The 15,786-nt window shown below is 47.6% G+C and overlaps 1 protein-coding gene across 3 annotated transcripts in view; it reads left to right on the top strand.

Annotated features, from left to right (window-relative positions):
* Positions 1 to 13,932, top strand: part of WDR37 (WD repeat domain 37) — a 55,636-nt gene extending 41,704 nt beyond the window's left edge. For all 3 annotated transcript variants that reach the window (XM_035021745.1, XM_035021746.1, XM_035021744.1), the window contains exons 12-14: positions 7,182 to 7,316; positions 7,782 to 7,896; positions 11,114 to 13,932. In XM_035021745.1, the coding sequence (XP_034877636.1) occupies positions 7,182 to 7,316; positions 7,782 to 7,896; positions 11,114 to 11,245 (382 nt within the window). In that variant the 3' untranslated portion in view covers positions 11,246 to 13,932. The remainder of the gene's footprint in view (positions 1 to 7,181; positions 7,317 to 7,781; positions 7,897 to 11,113) is intronic.
* Positions 13,933 to 15,786: the final 1,854 nt, after the last annotated feature.

Here is a 15,786-nt window from a genome sequence, read left to right as displayed (position 1 = left end):
GGGATGCCAGGGTCATGACCTGAGCCGAAGGCAGTCACTTAACTGACTGAGCCACCCAGGAGTCCCGAGAAAAAGCATTTTGACAGCATGACATTTTTAACTGAGTGGTGGTGGATTTTAAGTGTTGAATTCTGTGCTTGGTCAGTGACTCAGGCTGTGTGCAGGCCCATGGTGGGGGTGTATGGGGGCTGTCTGGTGACAGACCACCTTGGATGCTGAGATTTTGGTAGACTGCAATTGGTTTGTAGGTCCGTTATTCTTGGTGATCACTTGTGAGCCCTTGTCTGTGAGGAGGATGAGGAAATACATGTTGTACTGCATGGTTTCTTCTGGGGACTGGAGGACAGCTCCAGAAGGGCCCCTGGGGTGGGAGTGACAGTCGAGGAAGAAGGGGGCCTTGTAGCATCACAGCAGCTGAATGCTCATTGAGCCTAAACTCCTTTCACTTTTACACTCCCTGCCCAGCTGCCTGAGAGTCTGGAATTGTCTTCTTTTTAATTAGATGGTTCAAAAATAATTTTGAGAAGGTTTAGCGTGTCATGTAATTCTTGGTAATAGTTGGTTAATAAAGTTACCATAAAACCAAGGTCAAGAGAGACTAAGGACACCGGCAGTATACTGCCCCAGTGGTTGTGTTATGGTGTATTTAGGACGTGTCATTTTTAGCGCCCTTTTCATGGAAATGAGCAAGGAGAGGTTAGTGAATACAGTGAGCAACTAGAGCTGCTTGGGGGCAGCTCCACACCTCGCGTTAGCAGACAAGGCCGTGGTTTTCCTGTAAATGCGGCCATTTTTCAGGTGTCATTGGATTTCACAGAGAGATTTCACGGGTTGTCCTGTGTCAGCACCCACACCTCCCCTTCACCTCCGGTTTCTAGCCTGTAGTTTGGGGACTCGGGAATTTACTTAACAGTCCCCTCTTGATACATTTAAAAGTTGTTTCCAATTCAGAGTACAGTTTTTAAAAGTAAGAGGAGATTTAATATTTATTTACTCTTTGAAAATTCCTCATTTAAGAAGGGCTAATAGGTACCTAATAAAAATAAGGACTTTAAGGAAATGCGTTTAAATCACTTTACTTGACAGCTTTGTTGTGAGTTACCAGTTGCTTCACTTTTTACTGAGATGACCGAAGAAGAATCGTCAGGCTGTTAACACAGGCTAAACACTTCCTAACTGTTATAGACTCACTAAGATGGACCTGAGATGTGTGTGGACCAGCCTGCCCGTGTTGGCAGAAGGCTCTGAGTGAGGTGTGTGGCGAGCAGGGTGGGGAGGGAGCAGCCGCCTGAAGGCAGAGCTTGCTTTTGGAAGATGGTGGTGCTCATGGTCTGGGCGCCTGGCCCCTGACTGCCCACGCCGGGCCCAGGTGGGCCTCAGATCACCCGCTCAGCATCTGCGCTTGCTTGCACTCAGCCTTGCCGTTGGGCCCGCAGGGTGCAGATGCTGCTGACAGAGCGGAGTAACACTCCATTTCCCTCTGTCCTCAGAGGCTCCACTGACTGGTTTCTCCAGAATCCCTCAAGGACCAGAACTTTTTTAAAAAGACTATTTTAAGTGTGTGTGTGTGTGTGTGTACAGAGAGGGACTTTGGACACTTTCCGCAGCTTTCTACATGCTGTTGGAGCCCCACACTGAGCCAGATGTCGGCACTCAGTCCAGAGCCTCCAGGGCTGAGTGTTAGTACTGATTGCAAAGTCCATGGAGTTGAGTGCTGGTACTTAACCCAGAGAATATAGACTCCGTGCTGTTACCCACCCGGTCTGATGAAGCGTCCCTGCAGGGAAGGCTAGGGAGCAGCATGCTCGAACTTCGTGGACCAGTGGGCATGACTGACACGGGCCACATGGGGAACGGGTTGTCTGTCAGTGTGGCTGTGGTTGGCTGCCCAGGGGCCAGCATGGAGCGCACAGACTTGGATACAATCGAATACCATCAAGGGTGTAATTGTGACGATCGTCTGTGGAATTCCGTGTGTGTGTGTGGGGGGGGGGCAAGCTGGCCATGAGACTTGGCGCTGTGGAAACAGCGTCCACGGTTGCAGTCACCCCCTTCCCCTCCCCCCCAGCCATTGGTCTCCTGGGTTCCTTGCCTAACACACAGGACAGGGCACTGGGACTTGCAGCCTGGAGAGCTGCTAGCTTCGGCCATGCCCCACAGGGTCTGAACCTTTGCTTAAGGGAGTCTAGTCTGGCTAAGGCTTAGTAAACTGAAGGAATAAAAGTATTTTCCCATTGTGTGTGTGGCAGTCCCCCACCCCCGTGACTGTGACAGCTCATGTGCGGCTGTGGTCCACAGTCCAGGGCAGCACCTGTCCTGTTGGGCCCGTGAGCACCAGGACCCCTGGAGAGTCCATCCTCAGATGATCAGGCACAGAAGGTGCCTGTCGCTCGGGTCAGTCTCCCATGTGAATAGAAGATGCGGGGAGTCAGAAGACTGTGATAATAGCTAACTCTGGCCTTTCAGCATGACCTGGGGTTTTCCATCGCTGTCCTTGCTTGGGTGTGGGAGCCATGGGTGCTCCCTGGCGCCAAGTGTTTCTTGCCCCCTCAGGCTCCTTCAGTGAGTAAATCAAAACCCTGATTACAGGACACTTGTTCATCAGAGTGGCTGAGGTAGCAGCCCCTTCGGTGTCGGTGTGAGCTTGGTTCTGGCTTGTTTAATGCTCACGTGCACACGTATTCCATGTTCCATGCAGCCAGCGTCCCTTCTGGTGGGCATGCTGGCACATCCGTGTGCACCTATCTGCACGTCACACGTGTCATCTTCCATGTAGCCCGTGCCAGTTTGGCCAGGCGCATGCACACTCCCGTTTCTGAAGCACACTTGCACGCAGTCCTTGGGCCACGAGGGCCCCCAGCACCTGCAGTCCAGTGTTTAGGGGCCGTCACCCCTAGTCCGGCACAAGGGACGTCCACGTCAGCCTCTCCCATAACCAGTGAAGAAGAGGGACCTTCCTGCGTGTGTGGCAGGTCACCACGGACCCAGGGTTGGGCTTGCTGCCGTCTGGGGCGTTTTCAGGAAAACACCAGATCTTTCTTTGATGTTGCAGTTTTTGGCTAATCTCCTAATGTATTTGAGAGTAAAAATCTTATGGCTCCTAATACATTTCCGACTTTAATTTTCCTGATTATTCTTATGAATAGGGCTTGTCTATATCCTATTACTTTCAAAGCGGATGTAAAAGTTTTCCTTTTGGAAGATTTAAATAAACGAATCCTTTTAAATTCTTCACTTCCCAGTTTTTATACACAGAATCACGTAACGGTGACTTTGGCGGTGAGTTGATTAGCATGTAACCAGCGAAGTTACATTCAGAAACCAAGGGAATGAACAGTTAGCTTGTTAAAACCTGAGGGAGATCATTCTTTACCTAATTTAAATGGAATATATTCCTCCGATTTTGCCACAATTGTTGATGTAATTACAAATATTCAAAACTTAATTATGGTTGGCTGTTAACACTGTTTAAGAAGAGTGAAATGGGTGCCCGTGTGTCTCAGTTAAGCGTCTGCCTTCAGCTCAGGTCATGATCCCAGGGTCCTGGGATCGAACCCGGCATCGGGCTCCCTGCTCCGCGAGGGGTCGGCTTCTCCCTCTGCCTCTGCTCCTCCCCCTGCTTGTGCTCTTGCTCACTCTCTGTCAAATGAATGAATAAAACCTGAAGGAAAGGGGAAAAAAAAGAGGAAGAATGAAACAGTGACCAGACTTCACAGAAAGGAAATCAGAGCCTTGACCCTTTCTATTATAAGCATGAAGTTACCCTGTAAATCATACTAGATTTAACTTTTCTGTCTCCCTTTTAAATCAGGTTGTGTGGAACTATCCTCTTTGAATAACCTTCTTAATTCAGTTAATCAAATGCCAAGGAGGAGGATTTAGCCAGGTGAACTGAGTGTTGTTTGACACATTCCCGAAGCCACTCAGGAGCCGTCTCCGGGGTGGGGGGGTGACCCTGGTGGTGGCAGAAACTTCTCTGAAGCCTCGGCACAGGTCTTCGCCACAGCAGGTCTCAGCGGCCCGTCACACTCACGCTGCCTGAGAACTGCACGTGTGCGGTTAGAGCGAGGACCATCATTGCCCCGCCGAGATGTGTGCTGTGTACATTCTTCGTGGTGGCGCACGCTCTCACACCAAGCAGGCCTGGCCCATCGAGGGGACTAGAATGCTGGGGAGAGAGCGGTTCTGTCGCTCGGTCCTGTCGGTGGCGCAGATGGGGCGTCTGTCCGTTATGCCACAGAGGGAGGTTCACGGAACAGTGTCACCAGGCTGGAATATTGAGCTCCTGCTGCTGTAACTTCTTTTTCCAGGGAGCGCTTCAGATTTAAATCCTGAAAAAGAATCACGTGTGACACAAGTGTAACTTTTCCTTTGAATGTCTTTATCTCAGGGCCTACTTTTGTGAGAGTTAGCCATGGAGCACTGTTCAGAAGGGTGTTTCATTTGGAGAAGAGTTTTCGTTTTCTCATTCAGGCGCCTGAGATCTGAAGACACAGGCCGCCGTGCGCCATCGGCGCTCTGAGAGGCACACGGGGCAGGCAGGACCGAGGCGAGTGCCCTCTCTGGGACCCTCCGTGTTAGTGTGGCTGCCCGGAGACTTGTCTCGTCGGTTACAAGTGTAGTTGATGGAACACACTGGGAAGTGGTGGTCGGAGAGGACTGTGGCCACATGACGATGTACCCACACGCGCAGTCACTGTCTGCGTCTTCCGTGCAGGTGTGTGAGTGAGTCTGGTCGGCTGGTCTGAAAGCCCTGCTCTGTGTGTTGTGCCGGCGCGGGTGGGCCACGGACGTGTTGAACGTGGCCTTTTCTGTGAATGTGGTCGTGTACTTGCCAGGTTGACAGGCCAGAGTGAGAAAGCCACACTGACCTCTCCCTGGGTACGCTTTTCCAAGGGGGCTCTGGTGTGTGTGTGGAGGGGGAGGGTGCCCCTGCTCCCCAGGCGTCTTTGTGTCCAGAGTGCTTGCTCCTCCGGTCTGTTCTTGTGTAAAAGTAGGACTTGTTTGTGGGAAGCTCTGCAGTCCGTTTCTGACGCGGGGCCGGGAAAGTGCACTGCTTTAGCATTTTCCACATCATGTGTTTTTTTTCTGAGCTGTGAAATTCCAGCAGATTGTTATGCAAAACAGTTTTGTGTCTCTGTGTGACTGGGAAGACAGCTGTTCGTCCTAATGAGGAGTGCTAGCATTACAGTCTTTCCGTTGATTGAGACCCACGGAGGGAGTGGAATGTTCCAGACCGGGCAGTGGTGTGCGGCGAGAAGGTACCGCGCTGTCAGCTGGAAGCACATGCTCGGCTGCTCTCGGCGACAAGATAAATGAGTTGGCTGGAGTTGGGCAGAGTCTGAGCTTTTCCAGTGAGCGGTCGTGGCTCAGCCGCTTCCCCGTGGGACCCAAGTCTGAGGGTGCCTTCAGAACGATTGCCCCCTCACCAGCTTTTCCCTTTGATGCACTACAGTACCTGTCAGGATTGTGATTTGTTAAAGACCTAATGTCTTTCAGCATTTCATTAACATAAGCTGAGGTGGTCTTGTGTGGAGACTTTTTTCATTAATGTAGCAGAATGCTCACAACCCCCTGAGAACGAGAGTCTACGGAGAAGCCCCGGGCGTCTGCACGGCCCTGTTTGTGGTTGAAGTCCTCAGAGCTTGTGGTGGCCCCTGCACCTGGGCGCAGCAACCTCGTTTCCAGGCCAGCCCTCACATTGCCCTTTGTGTTTGGAATAGGGAATTCAGGGGCGTCGTCAGGTTGAAGTTCTGGGCTTACCCTCCCCTTCTCCCCATTCTCTGTGCGTCACATGTGGGTCCCTCTCGGGTCTCAGTGACCTCCACGTTTGTCCACGTTGTGACAGACAGCAGGATTTCCTTCTTTTTTATGGCTGAATGAGATCCCGTTGTTTATATACACATCACATCTTTTTTATCCATTTGTCTGTGGACAGCCGCGTAGGTGGCTCCTTTGTCTTGGCTGCTGTGAGTAGTGCTGCAGTGAACACGGGAGCGCAGATAGCTCTTCAAGGTACTGACTTCATTTCTGTAGGATATATTGCCAGTGGTGGGTAGCTACATTTTTAACTTCTTGAGGAACCTCCATACTGTTTTCCAGAGGGGCTGCACCAGCTTGCATTCCCACCAGCTGTGTACGAGGTTCCCCTTTCTCCACGTCCTCACCAATGCTTGTGTTCTGTTTTTTTTTCTTTTTTTTTTGATGGTAGGCCTTCTAGTGGGTGTGAGGTGGGATCCTGTGGTTTTGGTTTGCATTTCCCTGATGATCAGTAATGTTGAGTGTCTTTTCATGGGCTTTTTGGGCATTCATAAATCTTCCTTGGAGAAAAGTCTATTTAAGTTCTTTGCACTTTTTTTTTTTTAAGATTTTATTTATTTATTTGACAGAGACACAGCGAGAGAGGGAACACAAGCAGGGAAAGTGGGAGAGGGAGAAGCAGGCTTCCCACGGAGCAGGGAGTCTGACACGGAATCCTGAGCCGAAGGCAGACACTTAACAACTGAGCCACCCAGGCGCCCCAATTTTTTTTTTTTAAGATTTATTTATTTATTTTAGGGAGAAAAGAGAGAGTGCATGTGTTAGTGGGGGAAGAGCAGAGGGAGAGGGAGAGAGAATCTCTTGCAGACTCCCCGCTGAGTGTGGAGCCCAATGCGGGCCGGATCCCAGGACCCTGAGATCATGACCTGAGCTAAAACAGTCGGACGCTTAACTGACTGAGACACCCGAGTGCCCCTCTTTGCACATTTTTAAGCTGGTGGTGGTGGTGGTGGTTGAGTTAAAGGAATAAGTTTTTTCCAGTGTTCTGGTTAAACTGAAAGTTGGCATGGATTTTTTTCCCTTAATCTTCTGGTGTCTGTCAGGTGTGAGTATATAGACGTTTGGCAGGTTCTGTGTAATCCATGTCTTCTGGTAGCTTCTCTTTACTCCATTGCCTGAGAAGGTGGAACAGAAGAGAATGGACTAGTTTTCTAGCGTGCTGAGAAGTTGGGTATGCTTACGTTTACTCTTACAGCAGTTAGCAGAGAGAACCCTCGGCTTCCGCGTCTCCAGTCTCCTTCCTTCCTGCCTCATCAGGTCTCTGGCAGCGAGACCATGTGCTCATCCATGGGTGGAGAGGACTTGTGTCTGTACCCTGAGACTTCCTGATGATCTTCTGAACCTGTGCCCTTTCCTTACAGCACTGTGACCTCTGCTGTGTTCACCGTGGGAGATAATGTTGTTTCGGGCAGTGATGACCGCACCGTGAAGGTCTGGGATTTAAGGAATATGAGGTCTCCCATTGCGACGATTCGCACAGACTCTGCCATCAACAGGTGAAGGGAGCTGTTTGTTGTGCCTTGAGAGGGTGGATTATAATGTGGTGTCTTATTCATATAAAGTTAGTGTTTAATAGATCCTTGGAAAAGCAGCTTAGACTTCTGGGGAAGTATGTTTTTTGGGGGGGTAATATTTTTTATTGATCCTCTAATGCATATTTTCATATCTCCTGTAGGCTGAAATGTAAGTATAAAATCTGGCTGGTGAAGTAAGCTTCGTGGGCTAAGAATGGGCCACCTGTAGGGCTGTGTTTGAGTTGCTATGTAGCGTGTGCACGGTACGTGTGAGTCATGTGGTCTCTGCGTTCTGATGCTGCCGACGGATGGTACCTGTGGTTTGCTCATGTGTTTTGCTTGGAAATGTGAATGGTGTAGAGTCTCCTACTGCGTGATGCTCTGTAAATTGAGACACGCATGCTGTCACCGCTTTGTATGTAACCCGCTTTTATCTCTTCTTTGCAGGATCAATGTATGCGTTGGCCAAAAAATTATTGCCCTCCCGCATGACAACCGACAAGTGAGATTGTTCGACATGTCAGGTGTGAGGCTAGCACGACTTCCCCGGAGCAGCCGGCAGGTAACTGTGCTCTTGGTATGTGTGTTGGCAGAGAGCCTTAGGGACAACTGGGAGTCTGCGTCCTAGGTCACCACTAACAGAAATAGACTGTGAGCCCCACATCCTTTTACGTTTTCTAAAAAAAAGAGAAATTCATTTTAGTAGTGTATTTAATTTATGTTGATATACTCGAGATAATATAATTTCAACTATCATCAATATAACAATATTAGAGTTTTACATTCTTGTTTTCCTATTGTCTTTGGATGCTAGATTTTCGTTGGAAATACTTGATCTGTATTTAGAGCTCATAAAATTTAAATTTGAAACTGTTTCCCAATACCTCAACTGAGAGTGTCAGGTTTTTTAAAAACGTCAATGAGATTGCACACTCAGTTCCTCACTCTGATTTGCGGAGCTGTTTGCGCGTGTAGTAGTGGTTTCCACGTTGGAAAGTAGACTCGGATCTTGGCAAGTGAAAGTATGCAGCCGGAAGGGTGTTAGGTGAGGAGTACTGAATGTGGTGACACAGAAGCCGTGGTGTGGACCCACCTCCACCCACAACCAGAAGACACCTTTCCATGGCAGGTCCAGGACAGGGGACCCCATGTAGATACAGCTCAGACGATGCACCGGGAGCGGCCCGGTGTCCGCTGTGCTGGCTGGACCGCCCGCCACGGTGTCTCCGTGTGCTGAGAACTGGTTGGTGCTCGTGGCACCAGCTCACACCTGCTGATGCGGGATCTCTGAGGGCCACCTGGGCCCCTGGGTGTAGATTGTTCCTGGGCCACTGGAAGTGGGAGAGGCTGGCTCCTTCTGTGGGAGCAGTGTCTCTGCAGGCTCGGTGCTTGAGGGAGCCTCACCCCGCGGCCCCTCTCCTTTGCTTCCTTTGGTGTTTTCTGTGTTGCTGTGGCACACAGCTGTGGGGGCGAGCTAGTACCCTCGGGCGGCCCCTGACCCTGCCGTCAGCGTGTCTGTGCCCCCTGGCGCCCGCCACCCTTGCTGCTGACGGCCACAGCTCTGCTGGCCTTCGTGGAGACACCCCGTGTCCTCCTCGTGTGCAGCCTCACGGACAGTGACCATCAGGCGGCCCTGTGCGGGGTGTGGCTTCAGGAACGCTCGACTGAGGGTGGTCTCGGAGGACGACTGGCGGGGGCTCTGCTGTCGGCGGGGCAATGACTTTTCTTTAAGTGGCACCGACTTTCTGTGAAAGGCCTCTGCCCTTAAGACGGGATTGTTTCATCTGTTCTCCCCTTTTAGGGCTGGTACATGTATTGTTGGAAGCGGGTTATTGAACTTTTATTTGAGTACACATCATCGAAACTACTCATGAAATTAGATTACCTGATAAGAGCTTCACACCCGCTAACAAAGGGAATTTTTCATGCTTGGGTCCTGCTGAGAGTCTCGGGTGTGCCGCCCACACGGCATGGCTAACACGATGGCTTCTCTTCCCGACGTGCCCTGCCGCACAGGAGGTCTGCCCCTGAAACACAGCACCGTGTTGTGGGTGTGGAACCTCACTACTTTGACAAGATTTTCTGCAAGAGAGGTTCTCGGTGCTACTAATTCCATTGAGGTGATTTCAGCCTTGTTGAAACTGTAGAATTTGTTGTGCTTGGATTTATACCCTTGTAAAGTGGTGTGTTAAATAGTTATTTTTAAGAGTAGTGAATAACATTTCAGTTCATTCTGAGCTTGTAATGCCTCTTCTGAGACACAAACATGGTTTTCAGCGTCACAGAACCCCAGCTGGAAATCCCTGGCTTGTATCGCCCCGGCTTCCTTCAGCTGACGGATTGGAGGCAGAGAAAACAGCAACCCGTATTTGACCCTGGTAGTGAGAGTGAAGGTGGCTAACAGTATAAAGCTGTCTTACTTTGGGGAGAGTGCGTGTGGCATTTCCCAAAAGTGGGTTTCAAGCGAGGCGAGCTCTGTAGAGTCTAGGAGAGACTGAGCGGGGAGGCTCTGTGCGCGGTGTCAGAGGTTTATGGCAAGGACACAGGGTCCTGGGGTGGGCGTGCAGCACCCTGTCCGGGATGCGTGCCATGACCCTGGGTGGGTGCGTGGCATTTTCCGAACACGTGCCCAAGGAACCTCTTTGGATGTGTGCCCCATGCATGTCCCCACGCACTCAGGCAATCCACGGGAGATGGGAGGCTGGACTCCAAACCCGAGCTGGCTTCCAGCTCCGTCCTGGGCGAGCTGCTCGTACAGACCATTGTTCTGAGTGCCACAGGGTCTCTTCCACACACCCATTTGCTTTCTACCACGAATGCCTTGAGTTGATTGATCATCTTTAATTGGTTCCTGTGCAGACTCTTGAATTTACTACAAGTTAACAGATGTGTTGTTCACTCTTTTTCCTTGGGTTCTTAACAGAGAAGTGATAGAAGGTTGCTCTTGAAACCCTTTGTGATGTGGGCTTGCATTTGCAATACCTTTATTCTGTGGCCTGTCGTCTCTCTCACATGTGTAGATAGCACTGTTCACATGTGAAGGGTTAGTGGAGGGAACTTTTGTGTCATTCTTTTGAGTGTTTTGTTTTACTTACTGAATTTCTGTGAGCTTTTCTTAATTCTACTTCTGTACTTTATTGTGTGTTGCTATAGTAACAGCAGCATATTAGACCGACCACGTTAATCTGGAACGTATGCTCGTGTCCTAAGGTGCTGTTCGTATCTCTGTACATATGCACTAGGGATATCCCACTATAAACTTTGCTGATATTTTGCAGTAATTTTTTCCATAGCTGGAATTCTGAAGGTGGCAGGAATTTACTTGGGAGGGCCATTTATTTTATCCTTGTTTTATTTGGTTCCAGATATATTTTTCTGGATCCTTAATTACCTGAGGCAGTTATTTGTTACAATGATCTTTGAGGTCTTTAAATGAGTTTCATTTAATATATTCCCAAATATCATCTAGCCTCATTAAAAAAACTTCAAATTCATCATTTATTCTTTTTTTCTGACTGTAATCCCACTCATTTTTAAAGAACCCCGGAATGGTGTAGGTGTGAATCTCACTGACTTCGTCATGTGTTCTGACGCCACTCTCTTCGCCTCCACTCCCCCACGGCACATGCACAGTGTTTCTGGCTCACTCTGACTAATGCTGCTCGTTAAGTGGTGTTCTTTCCATTCTGTCGTGATGTAGCTGTTAATTTGGCTGAGGTTTTATGGCATGTGTGCTTCAGGAATAATATACTAATTCTGGTTTGTGTGATTGGAAATAGGGCCACAGAAGAATGGTGTGCTGCTCGGCGTGGAGTGAGGACCACCCCATGTGCAATCTGTTCACCTGCGGGTTTGACAGGCAAGCCATTGGCTGGAACATCAACATCCCTGCATTGTTACAAGAGAAATAAGGTCGCCGGCGCCCTTAGCTGTGTAGTTCACCATGGACCTATGGACTGGTGTCGCTTTTCTCCTACTCGTCAAGCCCTTTTTGTGAGAGTTGCACCCTGGAAAGGGTGGTTTGTATTTTCTTTTCTCATTGTGCCGAGCTTGCATGAAATGTACAGCAAAATGTATGGTCACATGTCTTTATTTTCGTCTTGTGTGTGTGTTGGCACCCTCTGGTCAGTGGACTGAAGCCCCCTTCCCTGTAGCACGTTGTGTGTTGTGAGTTCCTGGTGTTTGACAGATGACAGGAGGGCATTACGTTTGCGTGAGTTCAGTGTGAACCTGTGTACTTACTGTGAGGCGTAAGCAGTCTGTGGCATTTCTGGAATCATCATACATATCTACCTTGTCCCGGGAAGGTCACGGAGCTGCATCTGCATTGGCTGGCGATTGGCAGGCGTGATGGGAGATCTCATGTTTACTTCCGTCTGAGGGTTTAGCATGTGCTGTGGTGTAGTTCAGCTTCAACTCTGTATTCTGGTATAGTTGTGTAAAATTTACCTGGAATTGAGAAGTTAAAAACAGAACGCCAACTTTGCAACATTTGGAAAGATTTTTTTTTGAAAAGGAAAAGTTTCTGCTCTTTTTATAGAAAATCATTTCAATCTCCTGAGGTCTCATATTAGCAAATTCAAAAATACGATTCTAATCACTGATTTCAGATATTAAGCAAAATTTAAAGCACTTTAGTTTATAGCTATGGTTATAAACAGTTTTTAGAAGTTTCAAATGACTCATCCAGTGAATGTGACTTGAACTTATAAAGAAGGCCCTGCCTGCTACCTGAAAACAAAACCTTATTTATTTTCTACACTTTGGTTTGCGTATTTCTAAATGGGTTCACTTCCTTGGGTGGTGTTTGAGAGCCAACAATGCAAATAAATGAGTACTACCTCAAAAATCAATGTATTTGGAAAACGTGGGAGTCTCACTGATGCCTAGCTAGAGCACTTTTGACTGCCGAATTCAGTTCAGAAGGCAAGAAAGACAATCATAGCAAATGTATCCTGAGGACGAAAGCTCTTGCATTAGCTGACAAGGTGGTAGCGGAAACCATGCTTCGCAGGGTACAGGATGCTCCGTTTCGGCAGCTGGGACACCTCTCAGCGCCAGTCCTCCCGCTGCCTGGGTGAGCCTGTCACTCTTGCCTTCTTAGGAGTTACTGTTGTCTGGTGTTTGTGAGTTCATGTTTCTTGCTCAGTTACAGTTTTGATAAAGAGCCATCTCCATGTACTGCCCTTCTCATTTTAATACTTTGAATGTGTCTGCTTGGAGAGGCCCAGAGGGGAAGAGTGGCAATGATCATGGGTGCCCTCCACCTCCCAGTGGTGACTGCTGGTGGAGTGCCGTTTGGCAGGGTGTGGTGTGAGCAGAGCGTGTGGGCCGTCCTCAGTCCTGTGTGAACGCGCCTCTCTTGAGGCTCCTTTTGCTCAGGTACTGTGTGCGGTAGCTCATCTTAGGAGCTTCAGCCCTGAATTATCTGGAACGATTCTGAAATGACTTACAGTGTGGAAGGGAAGAAGGGCCAGGAAAAACTCGTCATGATGTAGTTAGGGCTGAGGTTGCCGACTAAAGACTAGAGGACAAACAACAAATGCTTCAGAGCAGCTCTTTTTCCAAAGCCTGGCATCTCCCCACACCACACCTGAGAATGTGGGCCAGAACGTCAGCGTCCAGCCCCTGCCGACCCGGCAGAGCACCGGTGACTTCGGACGCTGAGCTGTGCGTCCACACTCTTGGGCTCCTGTTGTATTTTAATTTGAATGTCTGAGTGTCTTAGAATCATTGTTAGGAGCATTGAAAAATGTATACAAACACAGCGAAATCAAACTTAAGAACCAGATCTCTGCCAGATTAAAAAAATTTGAAGCTTTTAACTCAACATTTTTGATGCTATTCAGTTCTCTGCAGACTAGTGCCCTCCGTGTCCAGCAGCTGCTGACCTCGCTAGCAGGAGGGGCCAGCCTCCTCCCTCCTCACTTCTCCACGGGGCACGGGCCTCATGGTGTTTGTGCGCACTCCCAGGAGCAGGATACCCTACTGCTAACCACCGCATTGTCCTCGGACATGGTTCCGTTCAGCTGCCACTGTGGCCTTGGTGGTGGTGTTTTCAGGAGTCATGGAGATTTGGGATAGGGAGTGCATGTGTGTGCATGGGTGTGTGTGCGTGTGTGAATGTGTGTGAGTCTGTGTGCATGGATGTACCTGTGTGGCTGGAATTAAGCCATGTGATCAGCCACACGGGATCTCATCTGAAATAGTGTTTGGAAATGAGAATGGTTTTGTCCTATGTGCTCACATGTCCAGAATTTCATTTAATAATGGAAGGAAAATGTGTGGTAACTGGAAAATATGTATTGATAGAGAATCTCGTAAGAACTATGTTGTCGGACAAAACAGCACTCTTTCTCAAACCACTGCACATCAGTTTCTGGAGAGACAAAAATTCTGTACATATTTTGGAATTTGAAGAATCCTATGTAAATCATTTATTGCTTAAATCTGTGAAAAACAAGTTTCTTTGGGGGGGAGGTATACATTTATAAGTGTTGTGTAGAAGCAAGTGTTTTTATTGTATTGATGTAATTGTTTTTAAGTGTTGACTGTCTTCATTGCAATATGAAATTCATTAAAAATCCACATTCTGTAATCACTATTGTCAAAGTTTTATTTTATTAGGACTCTCTTTTTTTTTATTTTACTTATTTTTTTTTAAATGTTTTGCTTTGATGAAATATTGTTAACAGCTACTAAACACCACAGTGATGTAGAAATCAAACAAATTATAGAACTGCCCACTTGAAAAATTTTAACTTTAGGCTTAAAAGATCGGTTGTGTTCTATTTCCTGTCTGTCAGGCTAATGTTAAGTGACATGTAATTATGCTTCTCCATTCCGGCATCACTGCCCCGACAATTTCTGGAGGGAGTTAACAATGTGATATAATGCAGGTGCTTGTCAAAGTTCCTCAGAGTTTCATAAGACGCTTGTCCTGTTCTTACTATAGTTAAGCTTGTTCGAAAGTTAAAAAATTGCAGTTGCAGTTGCAGAAAGTAGGCCCTGGTCATCCCCTGTGAGAGAATATGCGTCTGAATTGGTGGTGGCTGCTTATTCACCATTCATTCCTACCCCATGAGCAGAGTGTCGTGGCGGGTGCAGGAACCTCAGATGTTGATACATAGCTTGCCAGGGTACCCTCTTGAGACTGGTAGGGCTCACTGCCTTTATTTAGTCCCCAGAGGGTGGAAATTCACTGATTACTTATTTTTCTTACCTTAGTCTTTAGAAACCTGTGATTATTGTCCACATTTCACAATTACATCTTCAGTTACATTTTAAAAGTTCATCTGTTAGCATAAAGAATCATGAAGGTGGGCTCAGTTGGAAGAGCATGCGACTTTTGATCTCAGGGTCGTGAGTTTGGGCCCATATTAGATGTAGAGATTATTTAAATATTAAAAAAAAAGGAATCACAAAGGCAAAACTTATATTGCTATAATTTTGTCATAATGTTACCAAAATGTGTCTTGCTTACTATGCATAGATTTTCTGGTTTCCCTTAATAAATTTAGATTACTTCAGAAACTGAGAACACCTCAATTATTATATGCAATGTGTGATATATAATCCATATGATGATGGGAAGAAGCTGAGAATGAAATCCTATGAAAATGTTGAGTAATTTAAAATTAATTTTATGAAAACATTTTTAAGCAGCTTTTGGTCGAAATGAAACGAGAATAGGCAGATCTCCAGCTCTGAGAGCTCTGTGAGGCACAGGTGATGCCTGTGGGCTTTGTGGGCCCAGGAGGCATCCTCTGAAGAGGGGAGGCTTAACCAGGCCAGAACGTTGACAGAGGTGTCAGGAACCAAAGAGAGCACCTCTCTAACACTTGGCACTGAGTCCCCTCACTCCGAGCAGTCTTTTTGCACTCTACCAAACCCTCTCTCGGAAGTTTTGGAACCAGAACCAGAAGTCTGTCTCTCTCCACAGTCGCTTTGTCTGAGCTCCAGAGTACTGAGAGGAAGAAGCCAGATTGGTGAGCTCAGCGAAGCTCTCTCTCAGGAATGAGTCTGATAAACAAGGATGGATTTCACCAGTGCTGCTTCTCTAATGCACCTTCTTGAGAATGCTGTAGGAAGAAAAAGTCACAGAGGAGGGCTGTCAAAATGGACAAAATGCCGATATACCTACATACAGCAATGTCTGGAGGTACTGGTTTAAATTTCTATTTTTGTTTGGCTGGGGAATTACAATTTTAACTTTTTGTCTTTGTTAAATACATACAGTAAAATTTCAAGGGTAACCACAAAGGAAAAAAAAAACTTTGAAAAGATAGAAGACATGATTAAAAGTGGTTACTGTAAGGGAGTTGGGAAGTGTGGTAAGTAACTGGAGCAGAAGTAATTTTTTAGTGTTTTGTGGGTTTAAAATTTTGGAACCATCAAAGTAGATCACCCAGTATTTGAAAAGTTCCCACTTCATGCTAACAACAAAAACTTT

The sequence above is a fragment of the Mirounga leonina genome, unplaced genomic scaffold (assembly GCF_011800145.1).
Source record: "Mirounga leonina isolate KUSES-001 unplaced genomic scaffold, KU_Mleo_1.0 Mir_175, whole genome shotgun sequence".
In the NCBI taxonomy this organism is placed as follows: Eukaryota; Metazoa; Chordata; class Mammalia; order Carnivora; family Phocidae; genus Mirounga; species Mirounga leonina.
This window is presented reverse-complemented; position numbering and strand designations above follow the sequence as displayed.